This window comes from Pongo pygmaeus, chromosome 14, assembly GCF_028885625.2.
Source record: "Pongo pygmaeus isolate AG05252 chromosome 14, NHGRI_mPonPyg2-v2.0_pri, whole genome shotgun sequence".
NCBI lineage: Eukaryota > Metazoa > Chordata > Mammalia > Primates > Hominidae > Pongo > Pongo pygmaeus.
In genome coordinates, this window is record NC_072387.2 from 80,805,021 (window position 1) to 80,825,120 (window position 20,100).

The 20,100-nt window shown below is 33.9% G+C and overlaps 1 protein-coding gene across 2 annotated transcripts in view; it reads right to left on the reverse strand.

Annotated features, from left to right (window-relative positions):
* Window positions 1-20,100, reverse strand: part of DACH1 (dachshund family transcription factor 1) — a 429,451-nt gene that overhangs the window by 48,133 nt on the left and 361,218 nt on the right. For both annotated transcript variants that reach the window (XM_054446972.2, XM_054446973.2), the window contains one exon: window positions 4,649-4,800. In XM_054446972.2, coding sequence (XP_054302947.2) covers window positions 4,649-4,800 — 152 coding nt within the window. The remainder of the gene's footprint in view (window positions 1-4,648; window positions 4,801-20,100) is intronic.

A 20,100-nucleotide genomic window follows, 5' to 3' on the forward strand; every position in this document is an offset into this window, starting at 1 on the left:
AGAGGCAGGGTCTCCTTATGTTTCTCAGGCTGGTTTCAAACTCCTCGCCTCAAGTGGTCTTATTGCCTCAGCCTCCCAAAGTGCTGGGATTACAGGTATGAGTCACAGCACCCAACCAAGCTGAAGCTATTGTGGTTTTAACATATGTTTTAGGTCTTTCTTGTTCGCTTAACTCTTCCATGTAGGTAGACTATAGTGAACCAAACTCCAATCATATATCCCCTCACGGCAAATATCTTCAATACTAACCTCACTCCTAACTAAATTTTATATTCTCTACTTAAACTTTACATTTTCACTTTTTAGTTATTTACCTATTCTTATTTTAATGTTTGTAAGCCACTTTTTAAAGCCTTTTTGTAACAAGATAAACAAAGTAAATAATTTGCTCACAACCCTATGTGCCAAAAGGTTCTAGATTTAAAAAAGTGAGTAGGCCTGGGCACAGTGGCTCACACTGTAACCCCAGCACTTTGGGAGGTGGGTGGATTAGTTAAGGTCAGGAGTTTGAGACAAGTCTGGCCAACATGGTGAAACGCATCTCTACTAAAATTTTTTTAAAAATTGCCAGGTGTGGTGGCGGGAGGCTACTCCCAGCTACCCGGGAGGCTGAGGCAGGAGAATCACTTGAACTCAGGAGGTAGAGGTTGCAGTGAGCCCAGATGGTGCCACTGCACTGCAGCCTGGGCGACAGAGGGAGACTCCGTCTTAAACTAAAAAAAAAAAAAAAAAAAAAAGAAAGAAAGAAAAGGAAAAAAAAAGTGTAAGCAGAATTATCCTTTGATCATGTTCAAATGGTAGCTCATGTTTGACAGTGTCATATCCAGTTAACTGACACTAAAATTTTAGTCTCCTTGCATAAAATCTCACAGGTTGTTCTCCATGGACAGGTTTGAAAGAGGAAGCGATAATGAAAGATAGACCACAATGAAAAAAAAGAATGCCATATAGAAAAAATAAAAGCAATTCTAAAAATCAAAAACTGAACTGTATCTATATTCTTTACTAAATTAAATTACTGTTCTTTACTCTAGATATCTGTATCCATTATCACTTTTAATTTCTAAAACCCTCAAATGTCAGGAAGTAGTATAGCTCAAGCAGTAACAAAAATCTGGTGCCCAATTTTTTATATATATAAATTTTATAAATTTCTAAATATAAAATTTAAATATAATTTTTTTATATATCAACATAGGATTTTTTACAGGTCTTTTTTTTTTTCTTTTTACTTTATTCATTATAACTTTTCTTTTTTTTTTTTTTTTTTTGAGCTGGAGTCTTGTTCTGTTGCCAGGCTGGAGTGCAGTGGCGCAATCTTGGCTCTGCAACCTCCGCCTCCCGGGTTCAAGCGATTCTCCAGCCTCAGCCTTCTGAGTACCTGGGACTACAGGCATGTGCCACCACGCCCAGCTAATTTTTATATTTTTAGTAGAGACAGGGTTTCAACATGTTCGCCAGGATGGTCTCAATCTCTGGACCTCGAGATTCACCCACATAGGCCTCCCAAAGTGTTGGGATTACAGTCATGAGCCACTGCGCCTGGCTAACTTTTAATTTCTAAAACACTTAAATGCAGGAATGCAGTATAGCTCAAATAGTTAACAAAATTCTGGTGCCCAATTTTTATATATATGTACATTTTATAAATTTAAATTTTAAAATAAAAATTTAAACACAAAATTTTCGCATATAGTTATAGGATTTTTCTATAGATCTTCTTTTAAAACACAAAGAAATAACTGACAAAAATTTAATTTTGATGATGATGTCATGGAAAGGACATCTGTGGTAACCATTACAATTTTAAAATCCAGGCTTTTTAAATTATAATATATAAATTATTGATGATTAGAACAATAACACTTAATGAAAACATGTTATTTTAAAGGGTTTTTTGGTCATTAATTTTAATAAAAAATAACATCTTTAAAAAATGGAACTCTAAACTCACTACACAAAAAGTATGTTACTATTTTGGCATAGAAAGCACAGAACCCTATTATATATAATTGAAACTGCAGAGGAAATTGAGGTAGGCAGAATGTAATTACCCATATTAGAATTTGGACAGCAATCACATTTATACTGTATACCTAATAATGCGGGGTCATGACTGTTTAAACATTCCATACCATTCCTATGATAATACCATAACTCAGTAAATGTGACAATAGTAAAAGAGTTAGCATCTGCAAGCTTTTGTAAAATGATATGAAATCATTACTGACAATAAATGTGTGTGTGTGTTTGTATATGTATGTGTGTGTATATATATATTTATAATATACATGTGCATGAAATTCAGCAGGATTTTTAATTTTTATTTCCCCTTGTGGGCACATATGTACATGCATGTATAAATATATGCATATGCATATTAGACATACATATAAATATATGATAACTGCATCTATATATACACATACATATAAGTAATATTGAAGTGGACAAGCTAAACTTATTTATTCATTTATTTATTTATTTATTTATTTATTTATTTATCTATTTGACATGGAGTTTCACTCTTGATGCCCAGGCTGGAGTGTGGTGGCACAGTCTCAGCTCACTGCAACCTCCGCCTCCCAGGTTCCAGCAATTCTCCTGCCTCAACCTCCTGAGTAGCTGGGATTACAGGCGCCCGCCACCACGCCTGGCTAATTTTTTGTATTTTTTTTTTAGTAGAGACAGGGCTTCATGATGTTGGCCAGGCTGGTCTCAAACTCCCCGTCTCAAGTGATCCACCTGCCTTGGCCTCCCAAAGTGCTGGGATTACAGGCATGAGCCACCCCACCCGGCTCCTAATTTATTTTTAATAAAGCATTCTTATTTTGGGTGTTCTAACTTTATCAGTTCCAGATCCCTATAATTTGGGAATAGAAATAAATGATTTAGTTTGTCTTGACCATTGTCTTTTCATCTACTCTTTCGAAAATATATCTTCAAAGCATATGGTAGGAAAGGAGAGTATATTTAATCTAGAGCCACCTACAATGAATAAGTTGTCTAAAATGTGTACATTTTAAAGCTGGAATGTTCTTTTTCTTCTTTTCTTTCTGTCTTTCATTTTTTCTTTTCTTCTTTCTGAGATAATTATAGTTTGAGGTGATGTAGATAACATTCCTAATCTGAGTATTTCTGGTCTGTAGAGTGTGGATGAATACTCCAAACTGAGAGGATTTGACTTTGAAATGTAGTGGTCATATACAATGCAAGAGTCCATGTATCAAACCTGCTCTTCAGATGAGCATGCTGTTTTACACTGATGAAACCCAGAAACGTTTTCTCTGCTGAAATTGAAATTAAATCCTCACTGACCTGGTTAAAGAGTTTTCAGTTAATAACAATCCATGCAAATAGCTTTTCTTTTGCTTCATATTGAGTTTTATACATAAGAAAATGAATTATTCCTTTACTTTTCAGAACATAAATTCAGAAATGTTAAGGGGTACTTTCTGAAAACATTTACCTTAACATAAGAAAAATTCATTAAAAGCACTATCTTATAATAAACAATAATATGGGTGAAATTTAGAAAAAAAAAAGTATTTTGTTTTATATAATCAACTATTTGGCCATGATTTAGTATAGGCTGGATTGATGATTTTCAATTACTGAGTTATAAAACCTTAAAGTTGAATACAGTTCTGGAGACTCTAATTACATTAGTATTAAAAAATGCCATATTAATAGATGAGAAGATATGTTACATTAAAGGCCTTCTGTTATGTCCTTGGAGAGGTAAATAAAATTAATTACATTTCCACTGGGGGGAAACTTTAATATGATAGGATATGTGTACAGAAAAATATTACTGAGGATGGAATGTTAGAGTAAAAAAATTTTTTAAAAAAGGAGCTTACCAGCACACTATCAGCAACTTGTGCCTACTACTCACTAGCTACCCAAATATGGAGAAGTAGACGACAAAAATCTCCATCTGGGGTCCACATGATCACTTCATGTGTGGGCAAGAAAATTATGCTTTCTTCTGTCCCAAACACTCTTATTATCTTGGCTCCACACTCTATGTTATTGTTAACTGTAAGTATTTTTGATTCATAATGTACTGTACATAAAATATACATCCTGAGGACCACATAGGAAATCCGTGGAAAGTTTGGTGAGGCTTTTTGAAGTCTAGTCTTTGAAGAAATTCTATTAATTGAAACAAACTTATTTATGAAAGAAGGCTTTTTTTTTGGATTCTTCTAAATTAGACATATTTTAAATGACTAAACATATCATTTCCTCACTAGAAGGCCAGCAGTTTAAAAATAACTAAATATTTATTAGAACTAGTGTGCTGTTGTTTAGTAAAATCAGACAAACTTAAACAGTTAAATTCCTCCAATTAGTTGGTAATAAAGAGAGCATTTTAGACAGAATGAATTTTAAAGGCCTATGTCATTTTCATCTAAGTTTTTATTACAGCTTAATATACATATATATGAGTATATATATATGAGTATTTCTAAGCCAATTTGATTAGTGTAACAGGTTTAAAATCTAAGTTGCTTGAAGAGTTTAATACCATGTTTCAGTCAGTCTAATGAATGGATTAAGTAGGAACAGTATAAATTTTGGAAAAAAAAATCTACAACAGGGTGTTCCATATGTCTTTCTTCCAGGTTGTAAAAAGGCCTACCTGTATGTTAGTCAGAAGAGTCTCGATGGAAGACAGTCCATCAGGAAACAGAAAAGGAGATGGAAAACCTGGAGGCAGTGGTTGTCCATGCCCAGTTAGAGAGAGTTTGTCAAGGCTGTCTCTTGCAGTTGGTGTAGAAAGCGGGGTCTCATCTGTATGTGATTGAAACAAAAATATAGAACAAGTTACGCTTGTCTGTTTTTATTAGACCTCAGTAATGGCTTCCCTAGTGGTTTCCAGAACATTTATTGCAAATTGGTTCCTGCTATCAGGAGAAAATGCTTTCTGCTGAATTTTCTTTAATGAAAAAGCTGTGGAGATACAACAAGATAACATTAATGAGTAACTTTATAAGCCTTTTAAATGCAGTCTCTAATGAGACTGAGTTTACAGTGCCATAGAATCTTTTTAAAACAAATATTATCTCATATATAGTTGTGATAATATATTCAGGCTGACTTTATGGGCACCTTCCCAATTATCTCCTTTTAGTTTGTTCTGTTTGGATTGACAATAGAATATTTCTAGAGCTCCGTATAAGAGAGGGGCTTTGTATATTAGGAAGCTTCTTTCTCTATTAACCCTTCCTTTATATCAATGTTTGTTCAAATATATTCTTAAGGAATTTACAAAAGAATGTAAAGTTAAAATCTTTCACTTTAAACCTAAAAAGAAAAACTGGAATCCAAATATGTATTTCTAAATTATAACTGAATTATTCATCATCATTAAAATTAAAGACCTAATTTTTTGAACTTGAAGACCTTTTACCTTCATATTGAAAAATTATAGCTTCCATACATAAAAAACGGTATAAAGGAAGAGTAATAAAATGCTACTTCTATAACAACATTCAGGGAATCAAATTTTAAAATCCCTTCAAAATAAACTAGTCTTTACTTATTGAATATTCTTCAAAATTTTAAGCAATTTAGAGTAACGCATGAATACAGATTCTTTTCACCTCTCACAGTGAAATCCTTTTATTCAGTTTTTTTTATTATTTAACCATTTTTACAGTTTCACATAAGATAGATACAAGTTACGGCTTATTTTAGTTTATCATAATCACAGAGAAAATTTTATTCATGGCAGGATCTTCAGTTTTATAAATATTTTCGTATTTCACCCCAGGAAAATTAATCAGAGCAATGTATTTGCACAGTCCCGATAGTATCTCTCAATTTTGCAAGTGGCTAAAAACTTCAGCACACTTGCCTTATGCTTATAATTTGATTCCTCTGTTCTCCTCAGTCATTCTTTTATTTTTCATTACACCACCTAACCACACAACACGTTTTCCAATTACGTCTCTCTGGGGCAGAAATATTGTAGAAGCTGCCACACTTCCCTGTCCCTCACTAATGTCAGAACAAGTTAAATTCATCTCCCTCACCTTGCCACATTTCTAGTTAATAAACCAAAAGGAAAGAAAAGCTGGGGAGGGGAGTAATGGCCAGAAGGCCTCCTATTAACTGCACTCCTCTCACACTCACGACTTTGCAGTTTCTCCTTCTATTTCCTCCTATGTTAACTTACTGAGACAGATGATCTGAGGCAGCAAGTACTAGAGGAAGAAACAGAGTAAGCAAACTAAAGTAGGACTCATGTTATTTTTCTTTTTAATCACACTTGTCACCAGGGTTAAAGAAAGATGGCCATGCAGGGGCAGGGATGCTGCATGGCTAATGTGAGCAAGGTGATCTTGGACACCATTTACCTAGCTATCATAAATTGCTCTTCCAAACCAAGGCTGCTAGTGTTTTCTCATAACAGCTCTGGAAAGGCACTTGTTAAACACATATGTGCATGTGAAATTGTTTAAGAATGGAGAGCAATATTTTTCGATCATCATCACCTTAGCTGTCACATGCTAAAGAAAATGTGGCTTAATAGATCATGGGGATAATAATTGCTTGTCTCTTGAAGAAAGGCATAGAACCAGATGACCATCTGAGGTTGCTTTCAGCTTTAGAATCTATGATTCCACAATTACTAAAGACTGTCCAAGAAAATAAAGAATCATATGTATGTGTACACATTTACACACATTTAGCCTATAAGTTTCATCATCCCCATGATTATTTGATTTAACTTCAGTGCATTTATGCTTGACTATATTTGGCTGTTGTGTGGATTAAATCATTAAGTCACTCATGATGCATAAATTTATGTAGTCAGTATTTATTGAACATAAACAATGTGCTGGATACTGGAGATCAAATGCTAAAAACACAACCGGAAAGCCTCAAGAAGCTCATGTAGCCTAGAGTGACTGATTCCAATTGTTAAATAGCTAATTCCTATAGCCACTAATACAGTTTTCCTTCACTCATTATTTCTTTAGATACTCCATTTATCCAAATATAGCATTAAAATTCTGTGCGTGTGTGTATATATATATATATATTTATGTACATGTGTGCATGCATGCCTGTAAGCACATTTTTTCCTGCAGCTGTTTTAATGGAATGCTCATCTTGGGCCTCATGGTTTCAGCTGTATGAGTATAGGCTATTATTTGTTACAAACTTATCTAATTGGATTCCTTTATTTATCATCTTACATAGTGAAGATACTACATAAGGACACTTCAATTCAATATGTACATAAGAAATTAGCAAATTTGGGGCAGAATGTTTAAGAAGCAAAAAAAATGATTCTTAAAGTCAATATACAATTTTGAAAAGAACACAAACAAACTAATCGAAGATCAAACAAACAAGAATATTCCTTTGGGTCTCATGACCCTATTATCAGAGATAAAGTTGTCATCTTGTGGCAATTAACATCATAGAAGATTTCGTTTAGCTCTTCCTACAAAGATTGTAATATTGGGACCATGGTTCCACCTTTTGAAATAAAAGTGACCTTTGATTTCCTAAATGTTCTAAGGAGATTAAAGCAAAAGTTTGAGAGGCCAATGTAGAAGAGAGTTTTGACATCACATAATCTCCACTGACTTCAAAGAGTGAATGATTGATGAAATACAAATTCACAAAATACCTTATTCTCATTGATATATCTGTACATATTTCTAAGCTTATTTTTAAGAGAAAGTTGGCTAGTCAAATGTCATGATTTTTGGATTAGTATAGCATTTGGCAACGTAATTTCTTGGTTTTTTGTTTTGTTAAAAAACATTTTACTTTAAAGTAATTGTATACTTATGGAAAAGTTACACGAATTGTACAAGGAACTCCTTCATACTCCTGTAATGTGTGAATGGCTGACTGCAAAATATATGTTTATTCGTACTTCCTGACACGTAATGACAAGTAATGTTATTTTACCTTAAAAAAGGGTTTTCACAGAGGGAATTAAGTTAAGATCTCGAGATGAGGAGATCATTTTGGTTTAAGCTGGACCCTAAATCCAATGGCAAGTGTCTCTTAAGACAAAAGCAGAGAAAGGTTTGAAAGAGGCAGAAGAGAAGACACCGAGAAGAGAAAAGGCAAAGTGAAAACTAGGCAGATATTAGAATGTTTCACCTACAGTCAAGGAATGGAGACAACCACCAGAAGCTAAAAGAGACAAAAAATGGCCCTTGGAAGGAGCTCATTTCTGCTGACACCTTCATTTTGGACTTCTAGTCTCCAGAACTGTTAGAGAATAAACTTCTGTTGTTTTAAGGCACCAGGGTTAAGGTCATTTGTTATGGCCAGCTCTGGAAAAGTAATAAAACTCCAGTTCACCAATTGTTTACATATTGTCACTTTTTTTTTTAATTTTCTCTCTGTTTCTCTCCCTCTCTTGTTCTGTGTGTGTGTGAGTGTGTGTGTGTGTGTGAGTGTATGTGTATGTGTACGGTGTGAGGGAGGGTGCGTATGTTTGAACTACCTTCCCCAATTAAGCCTTAAGACTTCAGTGTATATTTCTTAAGTACAAGGACACACTCTTACATAAACACAATCCAAAATCAGCAAGAATAACATATGGAGAATACGATGATTTAATCAAGAGTCCACATTCCAATTGTATTATTTTTGAGATTTTTTGTTTACAGTAGTTACATAACAAATATTTTAACTTTTTTGTGACATGTTCTTAATGAGTTTTTTTTATGGGCATGTAGTAAGCACGAAGTGGCCTCTAAGAGGGCCTGTGATGATTTCTTATCCTGTTAGTCACACCCTGTCTGGTCCTTTTCTCTTGACCTAACAAAAAGAATACAACAAACATGAGATGTCACTTCAGAGACAGAGATTTGGTTATAAAATGTCTAGCTTCCATTTCTCTCTCTCTCTTTCTTTTGCACTGCTTGCCATGGGTCAAACCAGTTGACATGACATGAGACAGCCCTGTGGAGACATACATGTGACAAGGGACTGAGGGCCAACCTCACGAGTTGGGTTGAAAGTAGATTCTTCCTAACCAGTTAAAGCATTTATGGCTGCAGCCCTGGCTGACAGGTTGATTGCAATCCCATGAGACCTTAAACCAGAAGCACCCAGGGAAGCTGTACCTAGATTCTTCAGCCGCAGAAACTGTAGGATCATAAATGTTTGTTGGTTTAAGCCACTAAGTTTTGGTATAACTTATTACACCGCTATGGATAACTAAAACAGTATGTAACTTTTTCTCTGGCAAATATAATAAAAATAACTTAATGTTCAGTTAGTATTAGCTGCTTTGGATGTGGAATAACTCCTTTCTATTCAATTTCCTCATTTACAAAAAAATAGCAGGTTAAATGAGACAAATGTAGGACCACACAAATCTAAAATTCCACATTTTCTAATACTTTTTATAAAAATTTATAAAAAATTATTTAAGTGGGCTTCTCACCTATTATGATTGAAGAGTAACAATGTATCAGTTGGGAGTTAGAAATTTTAATAGTTTTAAAATTATTAATTTCAAAGATTTATGAATATCTATGTAATATGTGAAAAAGAATGAGTCATACAAGTAAAATTTCAGAGCAAGTTATTAATTACTTAGGTTTACAAGCTCCACTTTATAAGGATTCTTAAATTATCTTGTTTTCTTTTATTAAATTAGATCACAGTTCAGTCACCTATAAGACAGCACTCTCAATACCTTTGATGGCAAATCAGATGCAGCAAAGAGTGCATCTTCCTAGGAAAAAAATTAAGCGCTTTCAAAAGATGCAGTAACTAGAATACTATTATTTTCTAGAGGACTACACATGGGTAGGGTCTGGCAGTTATGCTAGTTCTCTAGATAAGTTGTTAGTGGAATGAAACCATTGCAATTTTCAGTTTTACAGTAGTATAAAATCATTGCAATTTTGATACGTTGAATTTTGATTTTTTTTTCCTGGGTTAGCAATATGCAATGGTATGAAACCATTGCGATTTTCAATTTTACAATGGTATAAAACCATTGCAATTTTGATACTTTGAGTTTTGAATTTTGACTTTTTTTCCCCTGGGTTAGCAATATGAAGTATGTGAGATATTTAACACTTTATTATAAAATAAGTTTTGTGTTAGATGAAGTTGCCTATCTGTAGGTTAATGTAAGTGAGCACATTTCAGATAGGGTAGGCTAAGCAATGACGTTTGGTAGGTTAGGTGTACTAAATGCATTTTTAATTTACAATATTTTCAAATTATGATGGGTCTTATCAGGATGTAATGCCATTGTAAGTTGAGAATTATTTGTTTTTTAATTCAGTTATTTGAAACTATAGTGGTTTTCTAAGGAAAAATAGAGCAGCACATATTATAATCTTGACCAGAAAAACTACCTATTAACATCTTAATAATTATATAATAAATACATTGATAATTATAACAACATACAGTCAATTAGAATAATAGAAAACAAAATGAGAAACCAGAAATGGAAGAGAAGAAAATGTTTAAAAATTAAGTCACTTATCAATAACTATCAGTAAGATTGATGCCTCTGTAAGACAAAGTATTTTTCTCTCCAATCTTATCACACATAACAATTTAGCAGGATATCCTAAGGAACAATGTTGTTTAAAAAAATAATGGGCCTCTACTTTTAAAATGTTTTCTTTCCTGTTAATAAAATCTAACTCAGTTGTTATTTTCATAACTAATCCCTTTGGGTTTGAATTATATATTCTCTTTCAAGTTAATGTGTGTCTGTGTTTTGGTCTCTAATGTCTTTTATTATATCACAAATTCCAAATAAAAAAACACTCAATCACTTCTAGAAAAGCACACATTACAAAGAGATTCACAATTATTCATTTCGATTTGAAGTATACAATATTATTAAAATGGAAAATATCTCCATACTTAATGTTTAAAACAGATCTGGGAGTTTCCATGAAAAATCTATATTTCCATACCGGCAAAGTGAAGAAGATTTTAGCAAAATACTAGAGAATAAAATAGTTTCCATACAGAAGTAAATATTTATAAAAATATAAAATTTTATTATATTAATAAATTTCCATCACAAATATACAGAAAGATACATTTATAAGTGTTTCGGCAAACTCACTAGACATATTAAATTGGAGGAGAAGTATAAATAATCTATAGATTAAGGGTTGGTGCCTAAAAAATTTTGAAAATTATTTGCAGACATAAGGCACAGTTGTTTAAATTGAGCTCAACTGTAACCTTAGTACTGATTCATTCTCAATCTAGCTACTCTCAGCTTAATTTAGCAGTGGATACTAATAATAAATTTTACAGAAAGAAAAAATTACAGATATTGGTGAGGGTGTAAAGGAAAGGGAATATTTATACATTATGGTGAGAACGTAAATTAGTACAACCTCTATGGAAAACAGTACGCAGATTTCTCAAAGAACTAAAAAGAAAACTACTATTCAACCTAGCAATCCCACTACTGGATACCTGCCCAAAAGGAAAGAAATCATTATATCAAAAAGATACTTGCACTTGTATGTTTATTACAGCACTATTCACAGTGGCAAAAATATAAAATCAACCTAAGTGTCCATCAAGGGATGACTGGATTAAAAAATGTGATACAGGCCAGGCGCAGTGGCTCACGCCTGAAATCCCAGCACTTTGGGAGTCCCAGGCAGATGGGTCACTTGAGGCCAGGAGTTAGAGACCAGCCTAACCAACATGGAGAAGCCCCATCTCTACTAAAAGTACAAAAATTAGTTTGGTGTGGTAGCATGCATCTGTAATCCCAGCTATTTGGAGGGCTGAGGCACAGCACAAGATTGGCTTGAACCTAGGGGGTGGAGGTTGCAGTGAGCGGAGATGGCACCACTGCACTCCAGCCTGGGCAACACAGCAAGACTTTGTCTCTCAAAAAACAAAAAAATTCGTATGTATATGTATATATGTGTGTGTATATATATATATATATATATACAAAAAAATGATATGCAACATGTATATAGTGTATGTGTATATATATATATAGACAAAATGGAATACTATTCAGCCATAAATAAGAATGAAATGATGTCTTTTGTAGCAATATGACTGGATCTGGAGGCCATTATCTTAAAACAAGTCAGTTATAGAAAGATGAATACTTCATGTTCTCATTTATAAGTGGGAGCTAAGTAATGTGTACAAGGACATAGAGTGTAGACTGATAGACAATTGAGACTCAGAAGGGTGTGGGAATGGGGGAGGTTCATGATGAGAAATTATTTAAGGAGTACAATGTAGGCTTTTCAGGTAACGGATATCCAAAACCCTGACTTCACCACTATGCAGTCTATCCATATAATAAAATTACACTTGTACCGCAAGAATATATACAGATAAAAAAAGGAGAAAAATTATCAGGTAAATGTTTTTTCTTACTACTTCCATCTTCTCAGAAAATAAGGAATTCTGAAATATCACATTAAAATTTATCAAAATGACTTTTATATATCTGTGCTGATGCATATAAAATATCTAGGGGTATTCGGGAATAAAACTTATTTCCTATATTTTACTTAATGCCCATTCTTCAAATTCTGGATTTAAAGTTACTCCAGAAATTTTTATAAAATTGACATCAAAATGCAAGACATGATACAGCTATGGTAAAATGAAAAGCAAACCAGGCTTGATTCAGAAAGTATGAGTTCAAATCCTGGCTCTACCAAGTACAAGCAAATTTTAGAGCAAAGAACCTGTCTCTTATTTGAGACTCATTTCATTTATTTATTAAAATGATGATTACCAATTCAAAGGATTATAGTTTAAATCCAATTAGATTATGCATGTGAAAGTGCTTTGTAAAATATAAAATACTATATTAATATAAAGTATGAATGGATGAATAATTGACAAATAATCCAATCAATTATACATTTTATAAATTTCATTTTGGAAACTTGGCTTCAATGTGCCATGGAGGAAATTCTGTTCTTGTACCATAAGCCTGTGGTTCCTTTCCTTTTTTTTTGAGACTGAGTTTCGCTCTTATTGCCCAGACTGGAGTGCAACGGCTCAATCTCGGCTCACGGCAACCTCTGCCTCCTGGGTTCAGGTGGTTCTCCTGCCTCAGCCTCCCGAGTAGCTGGGGTTACAGATATGGGCACCGTACCTAGCTAATTTTGTATTTTTTGGTAGAGACGGGGTTTCTCCATGTTGGTCATGCTGGTCTCGAACTCCCCACCTCTGGTGATCTGCCCGCCTCGGCCTCCCAAAATGCTGGGATTACAGGCGTGAGCCACTGCGCCCCTGCCCTAAGCCTGTAGTTTCTATATTATGTCTCTCTGATAAGGCTTTGATGAAGATGTATAATGTTGATAAAAGAATTATTACTGTATACATCAGTTTCCTTATATGGACTAATCCTGAGTTAGTTTGGTGAACAGTTAAAATTGACTTTGATAGAAATAATTTGGGAAAGGGCAAAGAATATGAACCGGATTATCAATTTCTCTTCAGGCGGCAGGACCTAGAGGAAATATGTGTTGACTCACACACACACACACACACACACACACACACAGACACACACACACATACACACACAGTACAGATTTTGCAGAAATAGACTGTGAATAACATAAAACCACTTAAGAGGCTTCTTGGATATACTTCAAGCAGCATTAGAACTCTGAATTTTGAGTTTGGGTGAATAAAAGAAAAAAAAAATTTATATGGGAAGGAAATCATTGTGTTTGGCAGAATGCTGGAGGTTTGCTACAAAAATACACCAAACTCACAGTGTTGCCTAATTTAATGCATATGTATTCCATGCTTATTATATGCAACTATCACCTATATCAGTGATTCTTAACTTTTGAATAGTTCTCTTTTGAGATGCTTATGAAAGTTGGGGACCACTCTTTAGAGGAGGAAATCGATCATCTAGTCGCAGCTACCTAACACATAGTAAGTACTTATTAATATTTACTGAAAGAATATGTGAATGAGATAAGGCAAAGCAAAAGCTGGAGGAATACAGACTGCAAAAATGAGAAGGATATAGTCTTTGCCTGTCCCAGGGTTATACCACATCCATGATAGTAAAACTAAAAATACCTTCTATTGGAAAACCACTCTATTGATTACGAGGCAATTTCACAGACATTATCTTGAGTTAAGAGGAAGCTCTAGGAATAAAATTTTTAAAATGCATGCAGTTATAATCTCAATAAGGTTATATGCCAAAAGAGTGATTCAAATGGCACCTGGTGCTTATTTAGAAAAAAGAAGAGATTATGTTTAGATGATGTGAGTTGAAAGGGGAAAGAAGAAAAAAAGAAAAAGAAAACCACCATGGCAAGAAACGGGCACTGAATTTTGGGAAAGACTTAACCAGAGGGATGTCAAGAGGTTGTATGAGGAAATCATGCAAGGATAACAGCTCAAGAAAATCAGGAACCCCAATTCCCTGAAGAAACTATTTTTAGGGGGAAACCATATTTTCTATTATTATGCTCAAAAAAGAATCTTTAGTTTCTGGTTATTCTGTATCTGTATTTCAGAAATTTCTGTATTCAGAAATTCTAAGATCAAAGCTATCTATTAATATTTCCAATCTTGGCCTTGACAGCAAATTCATCATTATTTTAGCAAACTCATCTGAGGAGACAAAACTTGAGTACTCGGGTATCTGTGTACAGAGGTTTTGTTCCTTTGACAATTTGAAATTTCTTGGAAAAAAATGGAATGGCACCAAGCATTAAACACACACACACGCGAGCGTGCACACACACACACACAGACACACACACTGATTTAACTTTCAAACGTTTTGGGTTGCATTCACATCTGCTTGTTTCTTAAAGTCATAAGTCATCAGTGTTTATGCAAGAACTGGCATAGCTTATGCTGAAAAGATTCACTTAATTGACCTTTCTGTCATTTCCATGACCCGGTAGGTTTAACCTCACTGCTGATACTGCAGGTGAATATGGGAAAGCATTTATTGAAAGCTGCAAAACAGACATGGTTGTATTTCCTAGGTTGATGTTTTGCATATCTGCACAGTAGGGCCATTAAGGGTTCTAAGAGCACAACGGAAACAATCATAACATTTGTTTTTAGATGACTGACTCAGAACATGTACACCAGGCTTTATATAGAAACTGTTTTTGTTTTATTAAGGGACTGTTTGCCTGTTAGTGATAACATCATTAAAAATAAATGAAAGGGGGCTGGTAAAATGCTTCCCAAAAGCAGAAACCTAATTAAAGGTGATATGCCTGCTATGAGGCTTTTTTTTTTTCAGAACTCAGAAATAGAACAAGGTTAGTTCTTTCTCGTTTTATAAGGCCCAAAGAAGACCTCACAGTAAAACATCACTTCTGATCTAATTTTCTATTTCTGTGTACTTTAATAATCTACTTTAAAGTCTGCGCTTGCCCATAGAAAGTGAACTAGTTTTGTGCCTACAGATAGCTTCTTCCTCATGTCATACCGCATGAAAAGAAAATCTGATGGTTCAGCTCAAACAAAAAATGCACTCCCTTTTAAAACAAATTGCACAGATTGTAAGATGTTCAGTAATAGTAATAGTAGATGCATAGTGCACCCATAAACATTCCACAGCTCTAAATGACCACTTTTGAAAGTCTGAATTAATGATTAAAAAAAATTTCCAAATCAAGGTTTATAATTTCAGAAAGAAAAAAAAAGTAGACCCTTTTATTTTAAGGGGTGGAGTTAGTCTAATTTCATGGATGGTGGAAAAAGCAGGAAACTGCATTCCCTTGATAACTCTGCCCTTATTGTGCTGTGACCTTGGCCAATTTACTTAAATTTACATCTGCCAAAAATGAGTTTCTGAAATGTGCTTTGAGAATTTTCGGGGGGAGGGAGGAAGAGTTGTCTCATAAATCCAAGGCCTTTTCAAAATTAATATGACTTCAGAAGTAAAGCAAAAATGAAGAGAAACGCTAGGCACCATCACAGGGTGCCATAGTTTGATACCCTGTTCTCTTCTCTTCAGCTCTCCATAGCTCTAATTCATTTATAAGTCTCCAAGCCGAAAATGAGTGTCATTGCTATGTGAATAAAACAGAATGATTCTCAAATAATACCCCTGAAATATATACTTGCTCTGGTGTTGAGGATTGATATTCAAAGTCTAATTTGCGTGTAACTTTTAAACTAAAATTATCATGGAATTATACAAAATGTAAGAGGCCTTTGGAAATCACCTCATCTACATTCTTCATTTTTCAGATGAAACAAGCCCAATAACTGATTGACCCAAAGTTTTTCAAACTCAAGTCTGCAGATTCTCATTTCTTTTCTCATTAAAAGATAAAGTGTCAATTTAGACGAAATACATGAAAAGCACAATATTTTGAATGATTCCATGAATATGGCCACCCACAGATATACATATGTGGACTGAACTCTGGCCTTTTTTTTTCTCTCACTCAAATTTCTATCTAAGAGGCCTAGGGAATCATGCCCTACAAATCATAAAATCTACTTAAAAAGGTGTTTTTTTTTAATTAACCCTGAATATGGTGGCTCAGTTTCCAATCTGACTCTGTTAGAGCATCATAGGACCACAGACCCCTTTATCTTAACTTAAGCATTCATTTCTACTAACTTCAAGTCTTTAAACAATAGCTTAACTCTCTCAACTGAAATTGTCAATCCAAGAGCCTCTAAAATCCACCTATGACTGTAAAGCCCCTGGTTCGAGACGCCCCGCCTTTTCAGATCAAACCAATGTATATCTCTCATGTATTGATTTATGATTTTCCCTGCAATTCCTGTTTCCCTGAAATGTATAAAATTAAACTATAACTCGATCTCTTCGGGCGCACTTTCCCAGGACCTCCTGAGACTGTGTAACATGAGTCTGCAGACACTCATATTGGCTCAGAATAAACCTCTTTAAGTATGTTAGCAGTACTTGGTTTTTCAGTCGTCACATATACACATATATGAAAACAGGTGAAATGTGAAGCCTAATGGGATATTTAGTAAATGTTAAGAGATTTTAGGAGTGATAATGATTATGTGTTTGTGATTTAAGAAAAGATTTACCCATCTTTAGAAAATATACAATGAACATAAAGTAAAACAAAAAAGAAAAACATTAAAAATATGTACAGGTTACAGAATGTATGTTTGAGATTTGCTTCAAAAATCTCTGGAAGAAGAGAAGAAATTGGGTGGAAGTATGAGACAAGATTTGCCTTGAGATGATCATTGTTAAAGCAAAATGATGGGTAGGCATATGGGAATTCAGTACTCTTCTAACTTTATGTATATTTGAAATTTTCAGTAATAAAAAGTTAATAGAAAAGGAACACTACTCAGTAAAGATTCTATTAACTTATTCTTTCTCCAGAGTCAGAGGCATTGCTATGATGATGTTCATCATTACCATAAATAGCTAGCACACAGTGAGTGCTTCCTATGTGTGCAAAGCAATGTTTTAAATGCTTTGCAGGCACTGGCTCATTTAATCCTCACAACAATTCTGTTACTGTTTTACTAGTGTTATACTTATTTTACACATTAATATGTAGAGGTAAAAAGAGTTTAATTAACTTGCCAATGTAACTCAACTAGGAAAGACAGCAGCCTGAATTTGAGCCCAAATAGCCTTATTTCACAGCCCATGTTCTTTAAACACCCAAGGAGTAACATACAAATTTTTTAAGGGCATTCAAAAATACATTAATATGTGCATTCAAGCTTGTACAATAAATATATATTCAAAAAATATAATTGTATCTTGGAATAGAAAGCAAATGTAGAGATTTTCCATTTCACTCCTCTGCCTTAAGGCTTGACTTATCCCCTAAAACCAAGCCAGTGTTCACATCAACCAGCCAAGATTCCATCAAATTGACTACGCTTATGATTATTTGTGATTATCTGTGATTAATTGCTAAGATATCTATCCCAGAAATGAAACTCCAGAATCTTCCCAGATGAGACTAGAAAATTCTAACCATGAGTATAGTGGACATTTAATATCAAGTTTAACTTTAGGTAGCTTATGCAGAATATCTCTTTGGAAATTTCTCCACCCTACACCTTATCAAATGCTAATCATACCAATAAGGTTTATACTTTCCTTGTCAGAGCTGTTTAACCATGAAAGTACCACTTTTAAATTGACGCGTGCATTCTATGGGGTAAAAACACAAAGTCTCCTTAAGGATTTTTAAAGCAAAACAATTATTGTCCAAGAGGTTCATTTCAGAAGGAGCAAGTCTCATGCTTTACCCATTTATCAGATGCAATTAAACCTTGGATAATGCAACGAATTATCTTCTGCATTTGTCCCAATTTAGCTTCTCCTGAATTTCTTCATCCCGTAATCCTAGTCATGAATCTGCCTCATTTTTCACCATAAGAACCTTGTGTAGGTTTCTAAATCACCATCTTTCAGTATTGGACACTATTCCTTCCCTGACTGCATCAATGTGTTCCATGCTAGCACTGGGACTTCCCATTGCACTGGTGACTACTTTGCTCTGATAAGCTGGCATGCAACATGCTGTTGGAATGCTACCCTAAGCTAGGCATCAGTTTGCTGGTCTAGAAAAATTAATTTATGTAAGTCTGATAATTTACTAAGTATAATGACTTAACTTAAGCTACAGGTATGTTTTAATGGGTCTCTTCTTTCCCATCTTGACTTGCCACCATCTTTTGGGACAGGGAGCACGGTATGTAAATGACAAAGGTTTCTTCAAGTCATACCTACTAACTCTGCAAGAACCACTTCATTTTTTCCCTCCCGCATACAACAACTGATTACAAGTATATATTACCAGGATCATTTCACATGATCAAATTCATCAAAAATTATTATCAAATTTCTTTACAGGTTTATTTCTGTCTGTTTGTTTAACATGAAAAACTGAGGGAAGGAACTCAGTCCATTTATTCACCTGTGTAGCCTCAATGCCTGGCACATAATATATGTTTATATATGACTGGTTGAATATCTGATATAATTTATTTTCAAAACTAGTTAATTTATTAAACCTTTTATTCTCATAGCAACATAGATAAATTTTAGCTGTAGTTACTTACTTTAAGTTAGATGAGCCTGAATGAATGAGAAGGGATATAATAAAAACTGCTTCTGTTTGAGTTGCCTTTTTAGAAATGTGAATTTAGCATATAAAAATAACTTATGGAATTTAAATTCCAAATTTTAAAATCCCAATATTTACTAAATAATAAACTATATTTGTGGCTGCCCTGTACAGCAAAAGAGACTAAGTAAATGCATATAACATTATAGTAAGATTTGGTTCATCTACTTTAAAGTACTATTGGCTGTTTTGGGCAATCCTAGGTTTGCCATGGCAGAGTGTCCAAGCAAATGTTCATAAGCATCTTGTCAGGAATATTACAGAAACTATTTCTTAGAAATTGACAGAAGGTTAAATTAAGTGACCTTTATATCCCTTTTACCTATTGAGATTTTACGACTTTTTCCTTTAAAACTAACTGTTTTATAACATAGCCATATAAAAATGCAAAGGAGAGCACTAATTTTTAGGATTTAGGGAAATATAAAAAGTTAAGAGTGTATGTTTATGTCATTGTCAGCATTCTTCCCTTGGCGAGAAGGGGATTCTTTAACAGCACAGCTGCTATTTTGCAACTCTCAGAGCATAAAAACATAATGTAAATTCCTGGACCTCTACTATATGTAAGTTAAAAATAATAATTTCAATTTATAACCACTCATTCTTTGTAGCACAGAAAAGAGATGACGTTGTTAGATTTATAAAATTGTACTTACTAGCTTTTCAATGTGCTCTATTTAAGAAATACACATCTGTTAGCTCAAAAAGTCAACAATTAATACAAGAAATGAGAAATCTTGGTTGTTTTACTTTAATACCTATGTTTAAATTTAATTTGAAAAATTATTAGAAATTTTAAAGTTACTTTAAAATTTCAAATTAAAAAAGAAACATTGTGTTATCTGCATTCATTAAAGCATTTCCTGTTATCTTCTGCTTTGTATTCTATATGTGTAATAGTATGAATGCCTCACATTTATTTTGTGGAATTTGTTTAATTGATGAAGAATTTATGCATTCAAGGTACAAGACATAGCTCAGA